This window comes from Sycon ciliatum, chromosome 12 (assembly GCF_964019385.1).
Source record: "Sycon ciliatum chromosome 12, ocSycCili1.1, whole genome shotgun sequence".
NCBI classification, from domain to species: Eukaryota; Metazoa; Porifera; class Calcarea; order Leucosolenida; family Sycettidae; genus Sycon; species Sycon ciliatum.
Genome location: NC_088654.1, coordinates 16,659,710 through 16,672,653, shown reverse-complemented (window position 1 = coordinate 16,672,653; position 12,944 = coordinate 16,659,710). Strand labels below are relative to the sequence as shown.

Here is a 12,944-nt window from a genome sequence, read left to right as displayed (position 1 = left end):
GAACGACGCCATATTGTTAGATGTCCGTGCGCGAACAGCCGTGCGAAGTGAATGACATACAGTACTACTAGTACATGTACCACATCTACTGAGTACAAGTAACTATTGGTTACAGTCTTAGTTCAATCAATGACATGTACACACACATAAACAGAGTTACTCCACAACGACTGTACTGTCAAAGCTGGCCAGGTGGCAGGTACACGGTTTGATCAGGCTGGTGTGACATTTGACACCTCTGAGTAGCCTGCATGCGTAGTGCAAGGGTTAGATCTACACCTAAAACACACCCGTACCCTGCTGTCTGAAGCGGTCTAGCACAAGCACAGCACTGTATTGCACACGTACACATCCAGAAAATGTGCGAACTGTCATTTTTCTATCCGAAATGGGCGCAACCCCCCTACCCCCGTTTCGAAATGCGTTACGTTTAGAAACAAAATGCGAACTTATGAGATGCTCCCTAACACACACGCACGTGCACACACACGTACACACACCTACCCCCCCCCCCCACACACACACACACACACGCCTCACCTCTCGGTTCGTCCATCGCGTCTCTCCGTACTGCGGAGTCACCAAGGGAAGGAACACACTGCAGTCGTTGATGCCCCTAGAGATGGAGTCCTGCCAGTCATGACCCCCTTTGATTTCACACACATCCTGCACAAAGGAGTGGAGAGGAGGGGAAAGGAGAGGAGTGACAGCAGTCGTGAACACAGTCACACTGACAATGTAATACATTTAATTTAATTTTAATTCCCGTAGCTATGCAAAAGACGTTACTTCAGTCACGTCTGGCGCTAGCCAGGGTCCACACAGCTTTAATTTGACGTTTGTTTGTGCCGTCGGCATGCCTGGCGCTATCCCGTACCTGTCCCGTACCGTACCTTCGAAGACAGCTGGCCACAATAATCAAATAGGGCTTTCAAATGCAAGATCATAACGTGAAGCAACTTGCAACTTGGAAGAAAGAGTATGTATGCGAAGTGTGTCCGGGGAATGCATGCAGGGTGATAGAGCGGGTTCGAATCCTAGGTTATGTCTTGAAAAATAGGAGAAATGAAAAATTTATAACATCCCTATGCTTTTTTTGCCTAGGTCATCAAGGTGGTAGACGGTGTCGTTTTACCCTCGAATGCAAAGAGAACGTATATTTCTTTCGCTCAGGGCCCTACGCTATGCTTTTTTTGCCTAGCTCATCATGCATGTTATTCGAACAGATGGAAACTTTTTGCAATACAATGATGTAGCCAATCAGTTCGTTGTAGTATGGTTGGGCATTGTAGCCGGCATGGTCGACGTAAAACACTATAGCCAACCAATGGAAAAAAGAATTCCATCAGTTCTCATAATGTGCATGATGAGCTAGGCAAAAAAGCATAGCGTAGTGTTACAATTACAACATAGTAGGGCCCTGAGCTTCCAAGCTCCCTTGTTAAATTTTAATATGATCACGCATGCACACACGCACACACACAATATTCAATTTTAATATGATCACGCATGCAGGCATGCACACACGCACACACACACACACACACACACACACACACACACACACACACACACACACACACACACACACACACACACACACACACACACACACACACACACACACACACGCACGCACGCACACACACACACACGCATACATGCACACACGCACGCGCACACACACACACACACACACACACACACACACACACACACACACATAGCCTGCAAGGAACTAAAAACAGCCCAAACGGGCAAAAACAAACAGACAGTCGTCTGCCTGCAAAGTACAAACTTAGAAAAACTTACCAAATACACCGAATAGCCCCGGTCTATCAGCAGACGCTTCAACTGCGTGGCTTGTCGTGTGCCCTCGGCACGTACGTAGCTAATGAAGAAGTGCTTGCCGCCAACCGTTGGCTCGGGAGGCCCCGTGCTGTCGGTCAAACTGACGGCGGAAGAGTCGTCCCCACTCCCGTGATCGCTCAGCCGCGCCGGAGACGATATCCCGCGCTGCACTAGCGGCTGAACCGGCACTAGCGGCTGAACCGGCACTAGCGGCTGAACCGGCACTAGCGGCGACAGCAAGGATCGTGTGGGCGATGATGGGCGGCGGGCGCGTCGCCATTGCGGGCCATTATAGCCGCTGGTCATGTCAAATAAAGCAAAGGTCAAAATCCACCAATGATTCCAACGGGTTTGTGGACAAATAGCCCAAAGCGACGCCGTGTTGCACTACGACCTCTTTTTTTTCTTTTTTTCTTTTTTAGTTTCTTACCCTTTGTCTGTACAGTGGATATCGGTTATAAAGTCATCGGACATAGTGATAAACCGGCTATATTGATACAAAATGAAAATATCAAAAGCAAAACCAGAAAAAGCCACTCAAATTATCATTATAACCAATATATCGTATATAGCGATAAATCGGCTACACTGTATAAGGATACAGAATCACCATTCAAAACACCTCTTTGTGAGGAAAAAATATCGTCTATAGTGATAGCAACACACGAGTGTGAGGCATTGATGTCTCGACTTGGAGCCACATGTGTGTTTTCATAGTGTATTCTGGTCTGATGTTTCCCGGATGATGCCTTTGGGCCAAGAAGTTCTTCACTCTAGACTGGGGAAGGTGCAGCAGCATGAATCCTGTATCAGAACGCTACATTAGCGCGATCGAGTACCCACACGTGTATAATGTGTATGTAAGATGAGCGCAGTTGAAAATCGCCTGTAGTGATATACCGGTTATAGTGATAAAATGTGAAAAATCAGAAGGGCACGTTATAACCAATATCTACTGTACATTGTGCATGTCGGCACTCATCGATTCACATGACCGGCACTTGCACGTTTCACAGCGAGTGATTCACATGACCGGCACTTGCACGTTTCACAGCGAGTGATTCACATGACCGGCACTTGCACGTTTCACAGCGAGTGATTCACATGACCGGCACTTGCACGTTTCACAGCGAGTGATTCACATGACCGGCACTTGCACGTTTCACAGCGAGTGATTCACATGACCGGCACTTGCACGTTTCACAGCGAGTGATTCACATGACCGGCACTTGCACGTTTCACAGCGAGTGATTCACATGACCGGCACTTGCACGTTTCACAGCGAGTGATTCACATGACCGGCACTTGCACGTTTCACAGCGAGTGATTCACATGACCGGCACTTGCACGTTTCACAGCGAGTGATTCACATGACCGGCACTTGCACGTTTCACAGCGAGTGATTCACATGACCGGCACTTGCACGTTTCACAGCGAGTGATTCACATGACCGGCACTTGCACGTTTCACAGCGAGTGACTCACATGACCGGCACTTGCACGTTTCACAGCGAGTGACTCACATGACCGGCACTTGCACGTTTCACAGCGAGTGACTCACATGACCGGCACTTGCACGTTTCACAGCGAGTGACTCACATGACCGGCACTTGCACGTTTCACAGCGAGTGATTCACATGACCGGCACTTGCACGTTTCACAGCGAGTGAATCACATGACCGGCACTTGCACGTTTCACAGCGAGTGAATCACATGACCGGCACTTGCACGTTTCACAGCGAGTGAATCACATGACCGGCACTTGCACGTTTCACAGCGAGTGATTCACATGACCGGCACTTGCACGTTTCACAGCGAGTGATTCACATGACCGGCACTTGCACGTTTCACAGCGAGTGATTCACATGACCGGCACTTGCACGTTTCACAGCGAGTGATTCACATGACCGGCACTTGCACGTTTCACAGCGAGTGATTCACATGACCGGCACTTGCACGTTTCACAGCGAGTGATTCACATGACCGGCACTTGCACGTTTCACAGCGAGTGATTCACATGACCGGCACTTGCACGTTTCACAGCGAGTGATTCACATGACCGGCACTTGCACGTTTCACAGCGAGTGATTCACATGACCGGCACTTGCACGTTTCACAGCGAGTGATTCACATGACCGGCACTTGCACGTTTCACAGCGAGTGATTCACTAGAAAATGAAGTGACAGTGTGGATCGACACGGCCGTTGAAACGACTGCTGCTGGTCATGTGAAATAAAGCACATGTCAAATCCCCCCGCTAATTCCAACAGGTTTCTGGCCAAAGCGACGCAGTGTTGTGCTACGGCCCCGTTTAAGGTTTTAAAGTTTGCAACAGCGCAACAAAAAATAGAACTAGACTTGCACAGTTCAGATATCTTGCTCGAGAGTTTGAAGGATTGGTTGTAACGGGAAGTTCACTGTTTTACAGTTCATACAGGACTGACGGAAGTAGCTTTCACCTGGACCGTCCATACCACCATCGTCTTTCATACAGTCAGACCTCGCTTATCCGGTCCTCTTTTATCTGGATCCCTCGCCATCCGGAAGAAAATCATCGGTTACCGATTCACAGCATATGCCATGCATGCATACAGTATGCGCGTTCAAATATCCGGTTCCCTCGCCTATCCGGATATTTTTGTGGAAAACGGATGTGTGGGGTTAAGCGAGGTCAGACTGTACTTTGTGTGTGTGGTATAGCGGGTACACATCTATAATAACCTCCTCAGCAGTTTCTCATTATTTAACCATCGGAGTATAATTATTATCGACATGTACATGTATGTAGCTCCTCGTTGATTTTTTTACCAGGCATGGGCCATCCCCTGATTTCATAGGTGCCAAACATTTTACGTGTTTCATTCACTATCATGCAATTTGTCTACAGTCAGTCGTAATACTAGTGTTCCTTAAAAAAATTATAAAAAAATAAACCTCCCCAGCAGTAAACATCCGCTGGTGGCCACAAAGTCAGTGCAGACCCGACCGACCGGACCGTTTCCGGCCGGCCCGTTATATCCAGTCGACTTCGCTAATAACGACTGCGGATGGAACGGCAATTCGCGAATAACGACAGCATGCCCATGCCCAGAGCAATGCCCCGTCTACCGGTATACTGTGTAACATGTAATTTTAGGTGCATTAAAAATGTCGGCGCCAGAAACCTGCCAGGTTTCAGGTGTAATGTAGAATTAGGTGGCCAGCGTTCCCTTCACATACAGCCTGTCAGTGCATACTCCAGTGCCTTTTTATAGGTGTAATCTAAATTTAGGTGCCTGGTTTCTCTACCGAAATTACCGAAATTAAACTTACACCGAAAATTACATGTTTTACAGTACAAATCATTGGACTTCCGGGTATAACTATAAGGACACTTCGCGAATAACAACACTTCTCTGATGCCCCGCCGATAGTGTCGTTATGCGCAAAGTTGACTGTATCCCAGTGCAATACTCGTAGCTGTACTGATGAGGCCTAGATGGCCGAAAGAGCTTGCTGGCTACAGCATTGGGCAACACTGCAATGCAGTATCTTTTAAGTTTTCACCGTAATGAAGGACTCACTTTGGCAGTGGCAGAATTTCGCCAGCAGCTTGCGAACGGGTCCGTGGCAATACTGGCACACCCTCGGTTGGCGTGGCAGGACTTTGTCCGCCATCATCCGGCATTGTCGTCGGCGGTTTTGGAGACATACTGCTAACACTGGATTCTGGCACAGTCTTTTCCTCTCCCAGCACTTTACTGCAACAAGAACATACACACACACACACGCACACACGCATACACACGTACATATGCGCGCACACACGCACATGCACGCACGCATGCGCACACACACGCACACACACTGCATCATCTCATGTTTGGCATTTTTAGCGGTCTTTGTAAAAAGATAAATAAAAAACACCCACGCACACGTGAACACACGCACACACACGCACACACACACACACACAGGATTCCGGAGCAGCGTTACACGACAAATACCATACTGAAATGCAAGTGTCTATAAGCATATCCAAAAGGCCGCTGAACGTGACCCAACCATGGATAAAATAGTTACAGAAATACATGCAGTTGCAAGCTTTATAGTACCGTAAAGTACGGTTGATCCGCCCCCTCTCTAATTCCCGCCCCCTGTCGATTTTCTACCTGTGAAGCGATTTCGGCGTATACAACGAAATACGATGTTGAACCGACGCTTGCACTGCTGTACACAATACGTGCCAATCCAGGATGAAAATGTGCACAATCCTGCACATCGAGTCTGATCCTCCACGTTGTTGTACACCGTACTGCGCTTCACTGCCTTGCTCTAATTCCCGCCCCCTGCCGAAAAACCAGCTGGGAAGCGACATGGCGTGGGGGCGGATCAACGGTATCTTACGGTATTGGAATAGGGCTTGAAAGTACTACGTCACAGCATAGCAACAATTTCAAAAATTCAAAAACTGGATCCACCTGGATCCAGTTTTTGTATGGATCCAAGCACATTTCAAGCGGTCTTACTCACAGCAAGGTGATGTCACTGACTGATTTGGCTACTGGGGGCGGGGTGACAACTGGTGGCGAAGTAAAAGTCACACCTGCATACGACATGAGTGGGTTGCTATGCGCCCACATACTGAGGCAATAGCGAAGTCACACCTTAGTGGATCCAAAATAGAAATCTGATGTCAACTTACTACTCCCTGGCCGTTTTTGACGTCATCACTTTCAAGCCCTATTCGTGTAGCTAAAAGTTCAGTGCACCTAACCTGGCCTTTTGCCCTCGTACCGAAAATGTATTGAGCACCTAAAAATTCTGAAACTAGAGTACCAGCACATGGACACATTGAGCTACAGAGTCAGAGTGATAAGATTATTTTTAGAAGAAAAAAAAACAGAAAATTGTTGTTCTTACTGTGATGCAGCAGGATTGAACTTCCAGGGACGTAATGACGGTTCAGGCCACGATGGAACTGTGCGTAGAATACACGTGCACATACGCATGCATGTACGCACACAGCCACACACACACACATGCATGCCCGTGCACCCACCCACACACACACATGCACACACATGCACGCCCGTGCACACACGTGCACACACACACACATGTGCACACACACACACACATGCACACACACACACACACACACACACAAAAGAGAGAGACAAACACAACAATGCAAATTACATTTTTTAATTCGTCGGCAAGCTCCCCCGGGCGCCGTGCATAGCTCGACTTTGTAAATACATGTGCATGTATCAATAGCGTATCAGCAGCATCATCCTATTCATAGACAAACGTAGACCATTAGTACACATACACACCAATACACATACCCACATGTGTATAAGTACATGCACACACGCAAGCACACATACACGCACATACGCACGCACACACACACACATGCACGCGCGTGCACACACGCACGTACGCACGCACACACACACACATACACACACACACACACAAACACATCCTTCTAACAGTTCTCCCACACCACCAGACAGGTCACATCCCATACCTGATGAGCTCTTAGCTGGCGACATACTCGACAAGCTCGTCTGCGGCGACGATGACGATGGAACATATTCCACCGCGGGAGATTTCGCACCCACTGCTGGTGATGTATTCTTCTCGGCGTGCGAGGACATCGAATCCAACGTCGAATTCAAAGTCGAGTCCAAAGGCGGTGCAAACGTACGAATGCGCACGCTGCCGTCTCGCAGCAGGTTGACCACGAGTAGGCCGCTCTCCTGACTGCTGGTAATCGGCCAACCATTTCCGTCCACGAATGTGAAGCCGCTGTCCAGCAGCCCAGAGGAGTTGCCCAGCTGCACACACACACACAGTGGTTAAGAAGCAAGACACGGGGTGGTGAGCTCAACGACCATGGAGGTTACGCGGATGATGTCATGGGGGTTACGTGGATGACGTCATGGCGGCAAGTCGGCGGAACCGCTTACGGGTGCTGTGTACGCAGCGCGAGTCGCTAGTGCAGCGCCGTGCCACGACGACTTAGCCAAAGGATTTCCAACTGACGATGCAATCGCATAACCTCTGCAGGGCATGCAAGCGCTACGTCCCAGCCAGAGGATTCTCGTATTGGCGCTGTGTATGCAGCGAGAGTCGTTAGCGCTAGCGCCGGTGCAGCGCTGTGCCGCGGCTTCATCTCAAGTGATAACGTAATCGCACAACCTCTACAAGTGATGTACTACACAGAAGGCCAACATAATGGATTAAGTGTGCACAGTACATACTATGGACCGGAGGATGCACCCAGTGTGCTGACAGTGCTCAACACCACCGCGGCGGAGGCAGAGCAGAATACACAGAACAGAACAGGGACAATCAAGGCTTGTTTTGCTGCGACTTAAAGTTTCATGCTTTCGCAATCATCAGGCAACAATGTTGCAGTACATACTATCATAAATCTGTTTGTTTTTTTAATGTCGTATTCTCCCGAGTGTAAGCCGCACTGGAGCATAAGCCGCACTAGCCGCGCCCAGATTTCTTGTTACACAATGCAGGCATCTACCCTGTACTTTGCAGTTCATCTGACCATCGTCGTTTAAGCCGCGCCGACTTTTTTTCGGGTGAATTACTAGTGTTTGAAGTGCGACTTATACTCCGGAAAATACAGTATGCCAAAAATCATACAACTGATCTGTTACCATGGTTACACAGTCGATCCAGTTTGTCCTTTTGTTCACAATATTGAAACTGCCGTCGCCTCGGCGCTTACTACATGATTTGTTAAAAAGTAGTTGTTTCTTTTCCAATGCCCTTACATGGTCAAAGATGACACTGCGCAGCTCCCGAATTGTTCCCCAGTACGAAGTCTCCACGTAACCCAAGGCAGCGCCGCCATTGTTCTCCATGATGATGCCAATCCGCTGAAGTTCAGCTGAGGGAGAAAGAAGACAACAACGTCACAACAGAATACAGTAAAATTCCCGAAGCAGACCATTCGGAGAGCAGCAGAACTCAGCAAGCAGAACTTTGTTGTGAAATGATGTGTTGTTTTCCTGTGTGATGGCATTCCCCAAACTGTCGCGTCTAGTCGCGTGCATGTGTGATATGAGCATGTGCGATTTTGTAGTCGAGAGTCCTTTTGTCAGTCTTCTTGTTCGTCTCTGTCAGAGCAGTTTGCTTTTCCGTCTTGTCAATATAAATAATGTAACAAACAAGTCTTGTCCTTTGTGTCCTGCGTCCCGGGGTACGGAATGGCTGTGATTCCGTAACAACTTCAACTGCATGTGCTCGCAAAGTGGCAGTCTCATCATACGACGGAACACGACAGATTAACGACACCGAACATGCACAACAAAGACAATGAACATAGCAGGCCAGAGCAGGTCAGACAAAGTGGATCATCTCACTCGGAGAGCTCCTCAGGCGAACATGGCCATCTTGCGTGAGCACAGCTTCGATAGGGACTATGCCCTCTTGTTCAGCGGTGATGGGCCACCTGTGCAGTCACAGTACGCGTACACACACATGCGAGAGCAAATGCAATGAAGAAAGGGAAAGAGTATCGGAGATAAAGAGCGTGTGTGTGCGCGTGCAGGCACAAGTCGCTATGTCTAATGTAGCCGTTCGCTATCATCGCGTCCGCGATGGGCAGGTCCGAGGTGTGGCGAGGTGTGCGCGTGCATGCGTGTGTGCATGTGCACAGGTGCGTACGTACATGTGCACATGCACACACACGTGTGTGACAGAGACGACCCTGTAAGTCCACAGACAAGCTCATGTCTCATAATTATTGAGCCTACAGTATTACACATGACACACCATACTGACCAACCACCACAATCTCAATCCCTTGACAAGACATGCAGAATCCCTGGATTTCTCTCAAAATCCCTGGATGGCACAAAACAAGTGAAAAAGAGCTTTTCCCGCCAAAAAACGTTCGACTCTGCAGCTGTGCGTACAGCACAGATCGACCCTGTAGTGCAGTTTGATCAGTCGGCGCCCGCCTGTCACTTTGTCAGTGCAGATCTTGCATTGTCAGGTCTTCAAAGTGCTGTGCACAGTTCGAACTGCGAATGAGCACCGTACATACCTTTGAAAAAAGTTCAAAAAACCGGGACATTCGGGGAGAAACCATGGAGTTTTCAGGAAAATCCTGTATCAGACAAAACTTTGGTTTTTCCTGGAGTTTGCTTGAAATCCCCTGGACCCCGGGAGGAGTGTTGATTTTCCGGGATTTTCCCGGGAAAAACGGGAGGGTTGGCCAGTATGACACACTCACAGTACATTAAAGTTGTATCAGGTTCAAGTTGTATTTCCACAAGGCCGTCACAGCCGGGGCGGCTGGGGCGGCTGAGGCCGCCCCACTTTTTTTGGCTTTTTGGAGCACACAAGCACCAGCTCAGTGCAAAGAATCCTTGTCCACCGATCGTGGTTTGTTGCAGAATCAAAAAGTCTCTAATTGCAGTTACACTGAAATGGCACCAAATGCCAGGAAATGCTTGCAATTGGCTTCAATTTTTGAATATTTTTCCCGGGGGAGGGTAATGAAGAATCCTTGTCCCCGATCGAAGCGTCTTCTTGGTTTGTTGCAGAATCAAAAAGTCTTTCATTGTAGTTACACTGAATGGCACCAAAATGCCCGGAAATGCTTGCAATTGGCTTCAATTTTTCCATGGCCGCCCCACCTCCTTAAGTCGGTGCGACGGGCCTGTTCCATAACGCTTTCAAAAGACAATCATCAGTGGAGTCGTCAGTTTCGTCTCCGCGTCGACTTTCTAGCAAATCTCTTTTCTATCCACAGTCAACCTCGTGAATGCCGACCTCAAGAGAGGACAACTCATGAATACCGACACAATCGTCTGACCTACAATAGGGACCAGTTGACTGAATACTGTCAACCCGACGAATAGCGACAACTCGCCAATACTAGCGAGGGCTGATATCGGCAAGGTTGGCTGTAGTGTAGTTGTGCTCGGTGAAATCCGACCCAAAGTGCATATCTTGTTGCCCTCAACTTGCACAGCCCTCGACACCCTGGAAGTGGTACGAATGCGGCTGGTCGTACACATACACCAGCACAGTGATGTAATCGGAACTGGTCCAGGGCGTCAGTTTTGCACTTTGGGTCGGATTTCACCGAGCGCAACTGTAGTATAATATCTACTGTCTACACATCAATAAGCCTATTGCCCATTGCCAAATATGGAAGGTATGAGCAATGCATGTGAGTACGCTCGCTGGGATCAGCAATGCACTGTTCAACACCCCCTCACGACCATGCCCAGGTGGCTGTGTGGGGTGCGTTTATGATACAAATTACGTCATTGCGCATGCAATGGGCTTATAAACACGTACCCTTGCCGAGTCAGAAACTGAACGCGAGCAGGAACCGACGGTAGCTGCTTGACGATAGCGCGTCGCAGATCAGCCACCGAGAATGTTGAAGTGCCGCCGCCGACACCGACACCACCACCGTTGCCATCACAATCACTGCTACTGCCACCGCCACCACCGTCGCGGAATCTCGCCTCTGTGGAGGTCACTGCCGTTGATGCCGCGCTCTCTGATGTGGAGACCACCGCCGTCGCCCCTCTTCCACCATTGCCTTCACCAGGTGTGGTTGCTGTGCCCACTGTGGGCGTACAACTACTGCTGCTGCTGTTAGCACCACGTCCAGGAGCCAGTAGCCCGCCACGAGCGCCAGCGCTGCAGACCTCCGCTGCGCACTGAGTTCGTCCGATCCCGCTCTTCTGTCCAGCAGCAGTCGAAACTCCACTCGAACTCGAACTCGTTAGCGATGTGGGAGCTGGAGCTAGCGCGTATGGAACGATCACTATGCCTAGCGCTGTTCGATTCGACGCACTTGTCTCGCCCTCCAGGCACACGCCAACGATCGACTCGCGTGCACCCTTACCCGTCATTGCACTGGCAGCTCCTCCACACGCCGCTGCCGGAACACACAGAATATATTCGGACAAAACCACAGGAGATCGGAAACAGAAACATCACACTCGCTCGCCGCTTCTCTCTTTTCCACTCGCTCGGAAGGAACCGGAGAATGACTAGGTTGCGTTGCGTTTCCTTTCGACGCAAAGTTACCAAGAGTCAAATACGTAGTATGGGTTTGTAATCAGTTTACTTCTCGCAGCATCGAGCTCGTTTTCGTGCACGTAAATTCGTAATGATTATGTCGTTTGCAGCAGCATGAGCGCTCAGGTGCAAACAGCGATTATTATTTTTGTGGAAGCATCTGGAATCATTTTCAGTTCATTCATTCGGGCGGTCAGTCACGAGATGCCATGATCGAGCCACACGTCAAGCGGGTTCGTATGTCATCATCCACGCGGGAATGATGCCTGATGGCGTTCGAACCTCACAAGGCTGAAATCCACACAAACACACGCAGTTGCTTGTCGATGCTGCATTGACTGTCTCCGGCAGCAGAGCTCCTTTCCACTTTAGTTTAGCGAGGCAAACAAGAAGAACCACTTTCGTTTCTATGGTTCGGACATTACACAAACAGCTCGTTTCTACGTACACCCACGCTCATTTGTACGAACATTGTTACGACCACACATGCGAACACCATGCATGTGAACACAAAAGGCAAATGAATGATTTTTTTTAATGTATTTTGAATATCGAATGCGCATAACTCCTCACCTGTACCCGTGGACGTCGGTGGGTACCTTCGCTTGAATGGTGGAGCCGGAGAACCTTCTCTCTCCCTCTGGCCCACGTCCATAGCGCCAGGGATACTCGCGTCTAGGTCTGCCGAAGCCGGAGAACGGCCGGCAGCTCTCTTCATGGAATCAAAACTCGAGGGTAAGAGGGCCGCCTCGGACACACGCGATGAACACCTCCTTTTGCTTTGACGGACCGGTTTTGTTGGAGTTGTAGCAGCTGCTGTCTTTCCGCCCGCAACATCGGACGGTTTTGCGCTGCTCCTTGTTGAATGGCCGGTATCGGCACCGCGTGGCAAGTGGTACGGTGGCATGATGCGGCTGTACTACGGCGCCGCTAGTGACGTGTTTGCGCCCTCCCGTTTTCCGCTCAGTCAAAATAATCGAGAGCCAAGCTCCCGAGGCGTCGGGGAATACCCTCTCCACAAAGAGCAAACA

General features: G+C 49.4%; 1 protein-coding gene across 1 annotated transcript in view; it reads right to left on the bottom strand.

Moving 5' to 3' along the window:
- Positions 1 to 12,895, bottom strand: part of LOC135828907 (uncharacterized) — a 26,595-nt gene extending 13,700 nt beyond the window's left edge. The window contains exons 1-9 of the mRNA XM_065341340.1: positions 12,487 to 12,895; positions 11,179 to 11,770; positions 9,228 to 9,316; positions 8,637 to 8,752; positions 7,370 to 7,679; positions 6,754 to 6,811; positions 5,415 to 5,591; positions 1,813 to 2,149; positions 541 to 666 (exon numbers count right to left, since the gene is read on the bottom strand). Coding sequence (XP_065197412.1) covers positions 541 to 666; positions 1,813 to 2,149; positions 5,415 to 5,591; positions 6,754 to 6,811; positions 7,370 to 7,679; positions 8,637 to 8,752; positions 9,228 to 9,316; positions 11,179 to 11,770; positions 12,487 to 12,820 — 2,139 coding nt within the window. The 5' untranslated portion in view covers positions 12,821 to 12,895. The remainder of the gene's footprint in view (positions 1 to 540; positions 667 to 1,812; positions 2,150 to 5,414; positions 5,592 to 6,753; positions 6,812 to 7,369; positions 7,680 to 8,636; positions 8,753 to 9,227; positions 9,317 to 11,178; positions 11,771 to 12,486) is intronic.
- Between the last annotated feature and the right edge of the window lie 49 nt (positions 12,896 to 12,944).